Source organism: Adiantum capillus-veneris, chromosome 5 (assembly GCF_014529385.1).
Source record: "Adiantum capillus-veneris isolate H3 chromosome 5, ASM1452938v2, whole genome shotgun sequence".
Lineage (NCBI taxonomy): Eukaryota > Viridiplantae > Streptophyta > Polypodiopsida > Polypodiales > Pteridaceae > Adiantum > Adiantum capillus-veneris.
In genome coordinates, this window is record NC_140935.1 from 94,777,462 (window position 1) to 94,793,602 (window position 16,141).

A 16,141-nucleotide genomic window follows, 5' to 3' on the forward strand; every position below is an offset into this window, starting at 1 on the left:
GCCTACTAAAGCCTACTGAAGCCTATGCAAATTGTATCAAACTGGCATTTTGTACAAATTTTGCTTGTCTTTTTTTAACGGAATTGGACTTGTAACATGGAAAGTAGCGGAATTAAAATAACTATAGTGTTCATTTTTAATATAATTCTTCAAGAGCATAAAGAGAAGACTTGATGATAGATAGCAACATATTCATTACACCTAATTAGCTTGGCATGAACAATACTTTGCAAGAGAGATAATTAGAGAAGTTGATAACACTTGAGGACCGGATTTACTTGGAGCCGGTCCCCCCTCCAAAAGGATAATTTGAGGGGTTGGGAAAAGGTAGGTTTGCTTTATCCTAAACCTATTTGAATATAAAATTGGTCACCTCAAATTTTTGCAAGAAGGATTTGAGACCGGCTCAAATTTTAGGATTTTTAGTTGAAAAGTTCTCCTTTCCCAATTACATTTTCACCTTCTCATGAAGGGCTGAAAAGGATCCAAAGCCAATTCCATAAAATCATTTTCTTGAGCTTTGCCTGACGGCCCCTAGCACGAATCCAACGGTTTAGGGTCAGCAAGGAAATGGGGACCGGAGATCTAGTCCAAATAAGAGCTATCATTTTTTTTTATTTTTTATTTTTTTTTGTGGTTGGGGGTGAGCTTGCCAGGCTTTCGGTTTGAAACTTTCGGTTTGAAGTTTCAAGCCAATGAAGTCATGGGCGAACGTGCTTTTGGAGAGGGGCTGCTTGACCATGTCTCCTCTCATCGCTTTGAAAGAGCCTAGGCTATCTATAGTGCACTGTCTTCCTCTTCGCTTTTTCACTCATAGTTATCCCCCCCTCTCTCTCTCTCGCGCGCGCGCACACACACACACGCACGCACGCATATGGGTTGCTTCCCTGTCTCCCAGAATGAAGGAGACAATGCCCATCCTTCTCAACAAGATCTTATCAGCTTAAGAAAGGTTTTTGACGCTTGTGATGCGAACAAAGATGGGTTCCTCACCTTAGACGAGCTCTGTGAATGGATGACAAAAATGGGGCTCCTCCTCACCAGAGAAGGCTTGAAAGAGCTCACCTGCAGCTGCGACCGCAACCTTGACGGTCGCCTCGATTTCAAAGAGTTTGTGGAGCTATCCAGCACATTGGAGGTCCCTACCCCCCCTTCTGTTCATGAAGCCCCCCAGTCAGTTGAAGCCCCCATGTCAGACCCTGGATCCAGGGATGGCCATGGCAATGTGGAGGTGAAGGCAAATTATGCCACTCACGACAGCCACGAATGCGAGAACTCGGAGCTCCGGGATGCTTTCCTCGTCTTTGATAAAGATGGCAATGGCCTCATCTCGCCTGCAGAGCTTCGATCTACTCTCTCGCAACTTGGCTTGCTTGCGGCTTCGACGAGTTTCTCACGCATCCACAGCATGATTCGGAGGGTCGACTCCGATGGTGATGGCGAAGTCAGCTTTGCAGAGTTTGAGACCATGATGGGAGCCGGGTCAGTTAGTAGCTAGAATATTCACACTGTGAGCAGTATTGTAGAGCTGTGAAATGCATTAATCTTGTATGATGAAGAAGAAGCTGCAAAAGCCACAACAGGCTATTTTGCTTTATATATGTTCCAATGTAATGTTACAATGGCGGTGTTTTTTGTCAGTGAACACTCTCTCTCTCTCTCTCTCTCTCTCTCTCTCACACACACACACACACACACAATATAGATCTCTGTGTCCATTATTATGCACGAGCTTATGCAATGTCTTTAATTCTCAGTAGCAGCAGCCTAGAGAGATTCATGTTGCTGTAAACCCAAGCAACCGCCATGTCCCCACAGCATGGGCAACAGAGGTCTCCTTCTAAACTTGCGCGTCGTCAACCATATCAAACAACCTTATTAAAGCGTCAACCATACCAAACAACCTTATTAAAGCTACTAGTACGGCCAGCCGCCTGGACAGCCTCTCTCTCTCTCTCCTCTCCCTCTTTGTCGCGTGCAACTGAGCTTTTTTTCGTTTTGGACTTTAACTTTCATGTCGTAGATTGTGACACGTGTAAAGGGGAGCCCTTCCGCCATATTATGTTAGTAGATACACCATAGGGTAAAGGAACCAATTTAGAGACAAGCAATTTTGACCCCCAAGCTAGAATTGAGCCACTTCGAATTTAGAGACCCAAAAGTTGGCATATTCTTAAAATCTTGTTGATGTGTCTTGCTGTGATTTGCTAAAAAATTACTAGGTCTTGAGTGTTTTAATGCTTTAAAAAAACTCAAAATTGAATTTTCTCAAAGGGAGCATTGAAGAAAAATCTTAAAAATATCAATCTTGACTTGACCACTCAAGGTCATGTATATAATATCAACTTTCACTCCAAAGTTGCTGCCCAATTATCATCCCCCTCTCTCTCTCTCTCTCTCTCTCTCTCTCTCCATTGATTTCCAATAGCAGCAAGCAATTGGTGGTCTCACATGAGAGAGAGAGAGAGAGAGAGAGAGAGAGGGGGATGATAATTGGGCAAGCAACTGGTGGTCTTACATGAGAGAGAGAGAGAGAGAGAGAGAGAGAGAGAGAGAGAGAGAGAGAAGAAGTTTTGGATAGATTCTCACATTAATTCCCACAATATAACTTACCTCAACATCATGAGCTTTTGTGAGGGAGGCATGGCAGACCTAACTAGGTACGATTGGGGGTAGGGGACCGCCAGCCCGGTGGCGGGGCCGGTGGTCCTCTGTCCTCCGTCGTACCTAGCTAGGTATGCAGTGCCTCTTGAGCAAAAGCTCATGATGTTATGCATTGTGTGAAAAACACTGAAAAAGGCTCTCTTTTCCTACATGCGAAAATTTCTAAATCTTCTTGTGCATGTGTGTGTGTGTGTGAGAGAGAGAGAGAGAGAGAGAGAGAGAGAGAGAGAGAGAGAGAAGCATTACAATAGATACCCAATCGAACACCAACTCTATTGAATATGATAAATTTTGTATAGAAAATGATTGATCTTTGCCCTAGCAATCACTACATGTAATTTAAGCCATAGTCTTCTTCACCTTGAGAGAGAAAGATGATTGAACCCTCACTGCTGCACGAATATGTTACTCAATACCCGCCTTGTCTGAGAGAGAGAGAGAGAGAGAGAGAGAGAGAGAGAGAGAGATGCTATATTTTTCAAGAGAGAGCACGAGAGAGGGCGACATTTTCCTCTTCTCATCACTTGCTTCTTGCCTTTTCTCTAGGCACTTACACTTCTTCTTCCTCTTCCCTTGCTCTATAAAGATTCTTCAAGAATACACGCATACCCAAAAAAGTAGAAAGCGTGAGTGAGAGCAAGCCCTAGTTTTCCACTTCTTCTTCTTCTTCTTTTTCGATCAACATAAAAGAAATAGAGCAAGAGAATTCCCTCCCGGCTTCTCCTTCTTTACGATCTTCTTTGTCGCCCCTCAAGAGCTTGAAAGTGCAAGAAAGAGCCCCTATATATTGTCTTCTCCTTTGTCCCCACACATGTGTGTGAGAGAGATGGAAAGTGCTAGAGAGAATCCCCTTCAACAACTTCTTCCTCTTCTTCTTCACTTTACACTTCTTTTTGTCAAAATCTAAACTAACATAATATGAGTAGTCTTTTACAAGGGTCAAAATCTACCACATGAAAGCTAAACTCCAAAATTGAAAAAAACCCCTATGCATGCGATAAAGAGAGAGAGAGAGGCCACCGAAAATGGCCGGCCAAACTAGTAAAAAAAACGAAGAAAGAGAGAGCTAGATAATGGGTGAGACCCTTCTTCACCCTTCCTTCCCACTTATGCTTTTCTTTCTTCTCCTTCCCTTTCTGCTCTTCACCTTCTTCTTTCTGCTCTTCACCTTCTTTTTTATCTTTCTCTTCTTTACCAACAACCCCCCCTCCTTTCCTTCTCTTCACCTTCTTCTTCTTCTTTCTCTTCTTTACCAACAACCCCCTAGTTGTCTTCATTGAGAGGTCTCTCTTTTCTTTTCTTTTCTTTTTTTTGGTTTTAAGCAAAGTCTCCAAAGACCATAAATTACTCTCTTACAAAACGGGGGGGGGGGGGGGGGGGGGGGGTGTTTTTTTATAAAAGTCAATCGCATGGGCTCAATAGTAGGGATTATTATTTCAAACATTTTCACATGCAAAAGGGTGTCGAAAAAATGATCTTAAAATTTTTTTATAGATCGAATGGAAAAAATCCAAGGCTACAGAGTTTTATAAATAGACTTTTTAACGCACGCGATATATACGTTCTACATATGTTGGACCCCCCCCTCGAAAATCCAAACCGACTCTAGAAAAGCTTTATTGAGTCCCAATTTCAAGGCTCACAACCCTAACATCAAATTCGGCCACAAATCAATAAGTTTGTGAATCGCAAAGCAAGTCAATATTTGACTAAATTAAGCATGACCACTAAATTAAGCATAACTTGGCCTGTTTAAACCCGATTGGAATTGCAAAAGCAATTTAATTTTTTGATTAAATTAGGCATAACTTGGCGTGTTTAAACCCGATTGGAATGCCATTGAGCACATCTCGTAGCTTGCATCAAAGGCTATCAACTAAAACCTTGGCAAACTAAAACCGCTCCTCGAGCACTCATTCCAAAGCTAGTTCAAGGATCGTAGACGTGACTGTCAAAAACTTAAAAGTGCTCTTAATGTCTCTATTCGAGCTCCAATAATTGAGCCATAAAAAGACAAGCTTGTCTGGCCAAATCTCGCTGCCTTGTGGACACATCCAATTTGGCCAAAATATCCATATTCTAGAAAATGCAGGGCAAAGTTTGTACCTTATGGACAATTTCAAGCTAGTCAGGAAATTTTTTTAGCCTTAGTTTCCATCATCTAAGATATGCAGGCCATCTGGAGAACCTTTGTACATTTGATTATCATCTCACCTTTAACCATTTAAAAAACTAAATGTAGACAAATATAGACATTAAGTTTACATAGAGTGACAAAAAGAGACGTGATTGTATTTATTGCAAAGTGCAAATACATTGAGTTTCCAAGAAAACTTGAATCCAATACAAGGGTTCCGAAGAAAACTTGATTCCAATACAACGGTTAGTTACAAAAAGAGGTCTTGATGTCAAAAAGTATCACTCATGACTTAGGCGACATGCTAGTTGCATGTCCTTGGCCATGATTCCTACATGCTTGGCATGGACAATACATAAGAATGTGTTCCTCAAAGAGACTAGCCAAATAAGCCTTTGCAGCCTCCTGAATTGATTTGAGGGCAAATGTAGACATTCGAAGCTCTGTGCTGTAGCTTTGTAGAACCTCCTTACATGTCCATGCAAATGGTTCTTTCCTGATAAGCAAGTCCGCTATCTTCTGGTAATGTCGAATTTCAGCAAACGCTCGACAAAACGGTCGTGCTCTTTGAGGTCGGCGTTGTGGGGGCCTCTAAGATCCTTGTGACCGTGCTCTTTGCGGCTTCTTGTAGAATTTTGACTTGCAAGGGCCCTTGGGAAGTGGATCGAGGGACTAGACCTCACCTTTTTGACCAGGGAAAAGGAAAGTTTTTAGACTGAACTAAAATTACTCAAGGAAGGGGCTTTGAGAGATAAGAAAGTGAAGAATGATACAAAGCTTTTGGAGAAAAAAGTACAGGACCTAAACAAAGCTTAGAAACTGATGAAGGAAGACTTAAACTCTTACAAATAGGTTTTTTTGGTCAGAGAAAGAACTTCAACAAAAATTTCTGAGTGGAAAGAAGAATGGTTTCAGGTACTCCAAGACCAGTTAAGTGAAATGGCAAATGTTAATGCATCTTTGGAGAGCAGCAACAGAGTACTGTTAAGCAGGGTTGCAGCCTTGTAGAAAAGTGGAAGAAAAGATTAGACATATGTCAGAGGAAGAACTGGATGTGGAAGGCTGGTATGTCAGTTCAGGGGATGTTGAGAAAATGAAAAATGAAGTTATGGACTACATGAAGGGAGTTTGGGATCAAATTAAGATTAAGATGTATGATGTGGTGAGTAAACCCTACCAGGATTTTGCAGAGGAGGAGTCCAAACAAGAAATTTTCCTCTTACAGAAACAATTAGATGAATTGAAGGAGCAGAATGCTCAATTGCAACAAAAGGTGCAATCAGAGGTTGAGGTGAAAATTGCAGAATCTGAGCGAGTGCAAGAAACAACTAAAGTAAAGGATCAGGATATAGTTCAGGAAGCAGTTCAGGAATCAGTTCAGGAGGCAGGGCAGACTGAAGTTTCAGTTGCAGATAAACAAGTTGATGATACTGAGGATCAAGAGAACTTTGAAGAACTTTTTCTGAAAAGTGCTGAGGCAATGTTTGCAGAACTAGGTATTGATGTGACATTGCTTGAAGCTGCTCAGGACATGGAGGGACAGTTAGGTAGTCCTGTTGGTACTGAAGATTTAGAACTTTAGGATTAGTTTCAGAAAAACTGTATTTTGGTTTTCAAGCTTGTTTTGTCAAGGGATGTTGTGGGTTCTTACAATGTTTTGTAAACATTGCCCACCGGGTGTGCCAAGTGTTAGGACCTGAGGCCTCAGTCGTAGTTTAATTTTACTTTTGTTTGTAGTCAATGTTAAAACCTTGGAACTCTAAGGGTGTTGTTTACACCTATGATGGTTGGGGACGTTTTGATGACGTTCTTGGCGCTGCATGGCAGTTGAAAAGGAGTTAGTCGTTAGTTGTTTGTAGAGAGTATGTGGGTACGTAGAGAGGGAAAACTGTGCTCACCAGGGGCTGTAGCGTGTTTTCTTGTGATGAAGATCATGCAGTAATACAGTTTTAGTCTCTTTTGTGTCAATGAAGATATGCAGTTTTCAATTGTGAAGTAGATCAATGTGATAATGCAGTTTATTGTGTATTCTATCTTAAAGTAGTATTAGGGCAGTAAGCCCCTAACAGTAATCATGACCAACATCTGACACATGCATGGAATACAAGATACCATGCTTCTGACCTCTAAGTACAACAAGATTACCTTTGCGTACTATCCACAAATCATTGCCAAATGTGGTGTTGTAGCCTAAATCATCAAGCTGACCAACAAAAATCAAGGTTTTAGTCAACTTGGGCACATGTATGACATTACATAAAGTAAAGTGCGTGCCATTCCTTATATGCAATTTGACGTTTTCGACACCCTCAATGTCTAGTTCATAAGCATCACCAAGTCTCACTTTGCTACATAGAGAGAATAAGTAGAGAACCACTCTCTATGTGGTGTCACATGGAAACTCGCACCAAAATCTACTATCCAATTTTGTGCATACTGCACATCTTCTATAACAAGAGCCTCGACAAGTAGATCTGCTGTGAAGACCAATACGTCAGAGGTGAGAGTTTGTGAAGACCAATACGTCTGCTGTGAGAGTTTGTGAGAGAACTCCAAAAAACTATATGAAGGGGTTAAACCATAGATGCCATGAAGACTAGGGTTTACACAAGAAGAGAGGAGCCAGTGTGAACAGGAATTGCAAAAGTTGGAAATGAGCTGTCCCTGCATGATGTGGGCAGACTGGGGTCCAGTATTTTGATCATATATCCTCAACCATGGCTCCAAATAAAAAAGTAAAAATATGGGCAAAAACTTCAGCTCATTACCTACGACTTCCTTTTTATATGCATTTTCAAATTCGGATTGGAACCAAGTGTAAAAAGTTCATCAAAATAGGGTCCATTTCTGGCAGCAAAAGTCTTCCTGTGGTCCCCTTAGCCTAGACTTTCATTTGATTCCAAAGGACACCTCATGCCATATGAAAGCATGACATTGCTCCTTGACAAAGTTTTGTAATCATGCTTGCAATAATGCATTAAAATAAGTGTATCTTTGAAATCATGCCACCTAGTGTCCCACTAGGATTTGATTCCCTCCTAGTAGCTATTTAAAAAGAAATATAAGAAAAATATGAAAAATACATAGAATATATATATGTTGGAGTTTACCAGATATAGGATCTAGCTAAGGTGTGAGATGATAATGAGATAGTAGAAATAAAGAATCAATGCTTTTTGCCCCAAGTTAAAGAGGCGGAGCTATTGACGCTTTTTCCATAGTATTTTCTGATGGTAAAGTAAGAATAGGTTACCCTTGAGATAAATAATAGGATGAGATAGAAAGCATATTATTATACTTAAATATGCATATGTACATTATAGAAAATATAACTATGTATCTAAAAAGTTACAAGATAACTCTTGTAGGATGCGTTCCCACTATGTACGTGTCACAGCACGACATCCACCCCCTCTAAACCTGCACATCCTCCGGCATGTGCCAACCTCATGGTAACTTGTGAAAGCAATTGTATCCCTTGTCATCCCATGACCTCCTCCAGGATCATATGGGTAACTCAAAAACTTGTATTGTACTAAGCATTGAGATTCTCCGCATCTTTCAATTCCTCTCGAGCCAGAAGGAATTGTTGTATACATCTGTCTCCAAAACATCTGTAACAAATCTCCATTATGCGCAAAATCTTCATGACGAAGAGACATAAGTTCCTCATCCTCCTCTTCAAAAAACACTTCCAGGCTTCCTGTATATACTTGAAAGATTTTTGAAACTGCACTTCAACCTTCTCACCAATCTCTAAATCCATATGTACCTCTTTCGCATAGAAGTCTGAATCTGCATCTTCATTCTCAAAAGAATCCTCTAGATAGCCTTTCTCAACATCGAGAGAAACCTCAGAAATATGCATGGTAAACCTCTCATCAATTCTCTCACCTTTTACCAAACACCTCTCCAGCTTTGCATCATAAAACTTTTCATACCTCTCAAATATGGTGTCTAATTCCCTTTCCAAATCATCCTGGTAGGTATGCTCCCAGTCACTTATAACCGACTGCTCAAAAACCTCCTTGGAGTTAGTCTCTGACACAATATCTTCACCCCTTCTTCCTTTTTGACCCATCGCTAAATTGTCTTCAACTGAATCATGTCTCCACTCATCTAGGGAGAACCCTTCTTCATTACATGACTCTGGTGTCAGCATAGAGCTAGCATCCTCTTCTTGCTTCAAGGCATCACCATGTATACCCTTCATATCCATAGCAGATAGATGCTCACAAACCTGCTTGCAATTTATACCCTATGACACAAGACCTAAATCCCTGTTATGCCTCAGATATTGTTTGCATACCTGCAGGCAACCGAAATTCTTAAAACCCTGTATAGTAGGCACTTTATGGCAGGCATATTTATTTGCATCTTCACACAGATTAGAAATATCACCCCAATCACAGACCATATCCGAAGAGGTTTCTTGATCTTCTACTCTATCCTCTGATGTCACTTCAACCTGTATAGCATTCCCAAACATTTCTCTATCTTTGATTTGTGAATCTTGACAATTCATAGCTTCATCCGCAGAACCCCAATCCTCATGCAGAGAATCTGCATCTGTCATTCCTTCAAACACGACTTCAAAAACATCATCATCACGAATAGGCAATCCAAAATCAGCTGCTGATGAAGACTCCAAACTTTGCATAACACCTTCCTCTACCATGGAATTGTGAAAGCTTGCTGCATCTAGCTCTAAATAAGGCACAATTTCATGAGTCATCTGCATCATCTGCAACCCCATATATACAAGACATACATATTACTCTGTCAATACACTCCTCTTCTTCCACCTCATCTAGCTGAGGTACTTCACAATCCACAATGCTACTAGCAGAGCTATACTCACAAAGGAAGAGATTTTTAGTCACCCCCTCTAAATTAGCACTTTCGCAGCTAGGCATATCCATTTGGGTAGTACCACATGCATCAAACTCGCATAGGAAAGCATTGATAATGACTTCTTCATCCTGGTATATGTCTTCAGCATAGGCATCTGGCTCTTCTAAACTTGGTAAACGTTCCTGGATCTTCTCAAAAGTAGATTGTAGCACATCACTAATATACCCGTCTTCCACCTGTTTTCCCTTCACATCCTCTGTCAAAACCATAGCATCCTCATCCTTGTATATACACTCATGTGCATCTTCAAACGAATCAAAAGGAGCATCCAAATCATCTATCATAGCCGACGAGTTTGCATCATCCTCTAAGTCGCTTTGAGCCGTTTCAGGCGCTTGGATAGCATCATGAGAGTCATTATCTTGAGATACGAAGGTTACAAGACCCAAACGTGCATAAATAGCTTCCACTATGTCTGCTTCATCTGCATACAATAAATTTGCATCTTGCAAAAGATATGCATCTATTACTGCTTCTAAATTAGCTTGTATGGATGTCTTGACACTTGCATGGCTTACAGGAGACACCAACTCTAGCTGGTCACATCCACTTCCACTCTACTCCATCTCTTGGTCTTGATGTTCCAACAATACCTGTGTTATAGCTGTAGAAAACTCACCCCAGTTGCTTGCATATACACTTGCATAGTCTTGAACTTGGTGCTTGAAATCATCACTTACAAGTTCAACAAATGCTGAAATCATCCGAGCTTCTGGAATTGCTTGAAGCCTCATCTCTGTCGCATAGCACTCAAGATATCCTTCTGGATCATAGCCTTCAAATATATTAAGCTCATTATATACGGATTGCCTAGCACTTTCAATCGCTTTTTGAATCCGGTCTTCTTCTTCAAGCCATTTGCATCTGTCTGCAAGCTCTTTCATTTCAGCATATAGCTGCTCCACTTTGCTAGCCATCTTTATGTACTCTCACCCCGGCTTGTTTGCGTTGGGTTCACCAAAAATATGTCGAGAAATTTGCGGTCTTGCCAGGAAAGCACCGGGCTTATGGCTGTGAGAGTTTGTGAGAGAACTCCAAAAAACTATATGAAGGGGTTAAACCATAGATGCCATGAAGACTAGGGTTTGGAAAGAAGTGCAAACAAAGAAGCCCCACTCTTTCTCTCTTGCACTCACACACACAAAGAAAGAACACAAAAGAGAATGTCAAAATAACACAAAGATGAAAACATCAAGGCTATGGTCATATCGTATCATGGGTAGTATGAAAGGGTTAATAGATGAGTTAATGGCATTCAATCTTGGCTGACCAAATAGGCTACGAATTGTTCTTTGGAATTGTAGTTTTGTGCTTACCATAATATATATATTTTGTCTAGTGTTTGGGATTAATTGTGTGTACAAATCCTCTTGGTTCATACCAAGATAACTACGCTTACGTTGTCAGGAGTTTTTTGGAGCAAGGGATTTCGCATATGTACATACCTATGCATGGTGCATGAAATAAAGTATTGCCCATTTTCCAGAGCAAGGTGGTTATGTGGGGCCCACATGTGTACAGGTAGGACAGGGTGTACATAGTGCATCGATTTTCACTATTACCAGTACCACTGTGTTTTTTCTACAATAAGGAGGAGTTGGTAGTGCGTAAAACTTCTCGAGGAAGCTATCCGCGGGCCGACGACGTGAGGTCAGCAGGTGCGTCAAATGGCATCTAGTGGCGTCAGGAGGGCGAACGAGGTCAATATTTGCACGTGGAGAAGTACGGGCACAACATGGGTGTTTTCTTGTGAGATTTATGCAGAAAGGTCATCATTAGGACCACTTTTTGGGGCCACTTCACGTGGTGGCGAGATGCATTATTGGAAAAAAGCTGAGTGCCAGGTGTGCGAATGATGCAAAAAGGTGACAACTATGCACTGCGAGGTCAGTTTTTGGCCTGTTCGGGGCCCGTTTGAGGTCATCTAAAAGGCCAAGGGTGCCCAACTAAAAAAGCTAAGTGTGGGAACTGAAAAAACTGAGAGAAGACCAGAAAAAACGTGGAGAAGAGAGGAGGAACAGCCGCAGGTGTGTTTTTGCCCATTTTGGAGCCTGTTTTGGCCGTAAAGTGCTCATCCGAGGTCGGATTTGAGCACTTTGACATTGTAGACTGGGGTTTTGGGCCGTTCCGGACGCGATGGCGCTGTCCATTTTTCCAAATTCCTCGCTCTTTTCTTGCTGTTTTTCTGTGTAAGTTTCTCCTATGAGCGAAGTTTCTTCTCCAATTTGTGATTGTATCTGGTATCTTTTACCCATATTGTGTGAGCTGTTTGCCCCATTGGTGTTGGCCCAAGCTCATTTGTATCTAAACATCAGAAGTTCTCCTCTTTTGAGCTGAGTTTTTGTGTGTGTGTGTGTGTGTGTGTGTGTGTCTCTGTGTGGAGTGGGCAAGTGGATAGTCTCTCTCCTCTCACTCTAGAGGTGTGTTCCCTGTCTCGGCCAGGTGTGTTGTGTAAGCCGAGTGGTGCCCCCTAGTGTGTGTGTGTATCTTCCCAAGAGTGTGTGTCGGGTCGTTATAGAGGCGCTGTGTGTGTTTTCATCTCGCTCACATTCTTTTGGCGCCCCCACGGAGGATCTTCTTCGAGTACCTTCTGCTTCGAGCTTCGAGCTTCGGGATTACAGGTTGCAGATTACAGGTTACAGGTTACAGGGATAGGTACAGGTGATTCACACAGGTACAGGTAGCTGGAGTACAGTGATATACTAGCAGTGATGTCACTTGCAGTTGTTGTGGGTATGCATCACTTGGCGTCTGTTTAAGCGCATTTTTTGTTGGATTGTACGTTACTTGTGAAAATTGCCATGGTACGCCTTTGTGGAGCCATATATGGTTTTATTTGGCAGCCCCAGTCATTTCTGAGACTTGGTCTGGAAGATAGTCATTTCTGAGACTTGACTATATGCGATTTGCATTAGCCTTCGTGTGAGGGTCGATAGCGTGAGGTTTTTATTGAGCTGGGGGATTCTCAAATGTGGAGATCCTTTCGGTGATACAGGTAGCTGGAGCACCCTTTTTGTGACCTCGCCATAGGCTATGTACTAGTGAGTCCTACTTGATGCTCGGGTTCTATTGTTGACAATTTATGCATACATAGACAGTCTATATTTTGGGTTCCTACTGCTCTACTTCTGGGGAAACTCTGTCGAAATTTTCCCAAGTTATGATGGCTGGTTTTTTGGTATTTTGAGCCATTTATGCTGTTATGCTGCTGAAATTTTGGCAAAATCAGAGGTTGAGTCAGGTGTGCCTTCTTGGGAGCTTCATGGTTGGCTTTAATGGATGATCAAAATGGCCCTCAGTTCACTCCTTTTCATTTAACACAAAGAATTTAGATTAATGTTCATGTGTCCACGAAGATCTTTTTCCAGCAGCGCATAGTCTTTATGTTTGGGCCAAGAAGATTGAGAGAGATCCTGGAATGTCCTTTGCCTGTTGTCATTCCGATGATTAACTATGAAAACTCATTTGATGTGCATGTGTTTGTACTTATCTAAAGTTGAGCTCCATTGAAGTTTCTGGGGATTGGGTAGTCAAAAGTTTTGGGTTCTTGCACGTGTGCTCAAAGAGGTTCTCAAAGCATAGTAACTTGGGTAGCCATGGCTTTCTCTTATCCGGAATTTCATGGAACAAGTGGTGAAGATGCGGAAGACTTTCTGGAGCAAGTCGAGGTGGCATGCATAAGCAACAATATGTGTGATGAGGAGAAGATTTTGAGGCTATTTGGATTGCTTTTGAAAGATGAGGCCCGTGTTTGGTTCATGGATTTGGAAGCTAAAGAAGCACTGGATTCTTCTTATGGTTTGAGTCTTGACAAGTTTATAGAAGCTTTTTTAGAGCGTTTCCAGGTTGTGGAAGATGCAAATGCAGTATGGAATGAGCTCAATGCTCTTAAGCAAGGTTCTTGTCAAGGTGTTGATGCCTATGTACAAGGTTTTACAGATTTATGGACTCGTTGGTGTGTTGCTCTTAAGGATGAGACCCCCCCTTGTTCATTGAAAAAAAGTTCTTTTGTTGATGGTTTGTCACCTTGTTTGCGGTTCGAAGTTGAGTTGAAGAGGCCCGAGTCTTTTGAAGATGCGGTATGCATTGCAAAGCACAAGGAATGGAAGTTTAAGCATCTTGAGGAACATGGTATCAGTACAGGTATGCATGTGCAAGATGGATTTGACATGGAAGATGAAGTTAAGCCTAAGCAGGTGAAAAGTAGCCTATCCTATGATGTTTCTCGTTTCTTCCCAAGGTCTATTGTGAAGCGTAAAGAGGTCTTGCAGGTTGACAGGTTTATGGAAGAGCTTAAAGAGGTGAGTAATGCTTTGGATACAGGATTGAAAAGTCTTGAAAAGGATGCATTGGCTACTTGTGTACCTTGTGATTCTGGGTGTGAGTGTGAGGTTGAGGTTATTGATGATGAGCACGTATCTTTGGATACTAGTTCCTTGGAAATTAGGGAAGAGGGCAAGGTTGAGAGCCATTTTGTGGATTTGTTGGATGTGGAGCCTGTTTTGAAGCCATATTTTGATGTATGTGCAGTGATTGAACCAATTTGTGAGCATGATTGTGGTTTAGAGCAGGGATCTGTATTCTTGGAGACTGATGAACCCATGCTAGAAGCTATGGATAGTGGTGATAGCCATGATTATGATGTGGATGAAGTTATGTGTGATGATGAGTATGCTTATGATGATGAGAAGGGGTTTGGCATATATGAGTCCAATCTCACCTATGTGGATGCCTATGCTAGGGATATGTGTGCTGCGGGGATACTTTTGTGCTTTGGATATCAACAACTTTACCTTCACACAATGCTTTTAGCTACTTGGGTGCATGATTTGCAGGTTGTTTCTATGGCTGGTGAAGCCAAGATGCTAGGTGATGAGTCACTTGAGTTGTCTCTATCGGCAGGGTTAAATGTGGCATGCAATATTTATGCTTTTGGAACTCCAGACAGGGCGGATGTGTTAGTTGAATATGCCTATGGTGCATTTTGGTTGATTGTTGACAAATGTAGGTGTGGTGTTATGATGCTTCTTGTGAATCAGGCGATATGCCTTTGGCCTTTTGATCCAGGTGGAATGAGCATCTACTAGTGCTACTGCTGAGCATGAATGCTCTAGCAGGCTAGGGGGTGGGCAAATTATGTCAGGAGTTTTTTGGAGCAAGGGATTTTGCATATGTACATACCCATGCATGGTGCATGAAATAAAGTATTGCCCATTTTCCAGAGCAAGGTGGTTATGTGGGGCCCACATGTGTACAGGTAGGACAGGGTGTACATAGTGCATCGATTTTCACTATTACCAGTACCACTGTGTTTTTTCTACAATAAGGAGGAGTTGGTAGTGCGTAAAACTTCTCGAGGAAGCTATCCGCGGGCCGACGACGTGAGGTCAGCAGGTGCGTCAAATGGCATCTAGTGGCGTCAGGAGGGCGAACGAGGTCAATATTTGCACGTGGAGAAGTACGGGCACAACATGGGTGTTTTCTTGTGAGATTTATGCAGAAAGGTCATCATTAGGACCACTTTTTGGGGCCACTTCACGTGGTGGCGAGATGCATTATTGGAAAAAAGCTGAGTGTCAGGTGTGCGAATGATGCAAAAAGGTGACAACTATGCACTGCGAGGTCAGTTTTTGGCCTGTTCGGGGTCCGTTTGAGGTCATCTAAAAGGCCAAGGGTGCCCAACTAAAAAAGCTAAGTGTGGGAACTGAAAAAACTGAGAGAAGACCAGAAAAAACGTGGAGAAGAGAGGAGGAACAGCCGCAGGTGTGTTTTTGCCCATTTTGGAGCCTGTTTTGGCCGTAAAGTGCTCATCCGAGGTCGGATTTGAGCACTTTGACATTGTAGACTGGGGTTTTGGGCCGTTCCGGACGCGATGGCGCTGTCCATTTTTCCAAATTCCTCGCTCTTTTCTTGCTATTTTTCTGTGTAAGTTTCTCCTATGAGCGAAGTTTCTTCTCCAATTTGTGATTGTATCTGGTATCTTTTACCCATATTGTGTGAGCTGTTTGCCCCATTGGTGTTGGCCCAAGCTCATTTGTATCTAAACATCAGAAGTTCTCCTCTTTTGAGCTGAGTTTTTGTGTGTGTGTGTGTGTGTGTGTGTGTGTCTCTGTGTGGAGTGGGCAAGTGGATAGTCTCTCTCCTCTCACTCTAGAGGTGTGTTCCCTGTCTCGGCCAGGTGTGTTGTGTAAGCCGAGTGGTGCCCCCTAGTGTGTGTGTGTATCTTCCCAAGAGTGTGTGTCGGGTCGTTATAGAGGCGCTGTGTGTGTTTTCATCCCGCTCACAACGTCAAAAGAAAAGTTATGTCTATGAGAGGTAGTATAATGGGATCCGGTGATAGAAGTATTTCATTGAGCCTTTCTGGGCCAAAGAGAAACACTATACGTTGTTGAAAGTGTATTTTATGGCTAATCCATACGTTAATTC

The 16,141-nt window shown here is 42.1% G+C and overlaps 1 protein-coding gene across 1 annotated transcript; it reads left to right on the forward strand.

Annotated features, from left to right (window-relative positions):
- The first annotated feature begins 277 nt into the window (after positions 1-277).
- On the forward strand, positions 278-1,645 carry LOC147457758 (uncharacterized). Its single transcript, XM_086513654.1, has one exon. The coding sequence runs from the start codon at positions 875-877 to the stop codon at positions 1,496-1,498; it is 624 nt and encodes a 207-aa protein (XP_086369780.1). The 5' UTR covers positions 278-874; the 3' UTR covers positions 1,499-1,645.
- Positions 1,646-16,141: the final 14,496 nt, after the last annotated feature.

Excerpts from the sequence above, each read along its gene's own strand:
- LOC147457758 (XM_086513654.1), top strand. The coding sequence starts at position 875 with ATGGGTTGCTTCCCTGTCTCCCAGAATGAAGGAGACAATGCCCATCCT.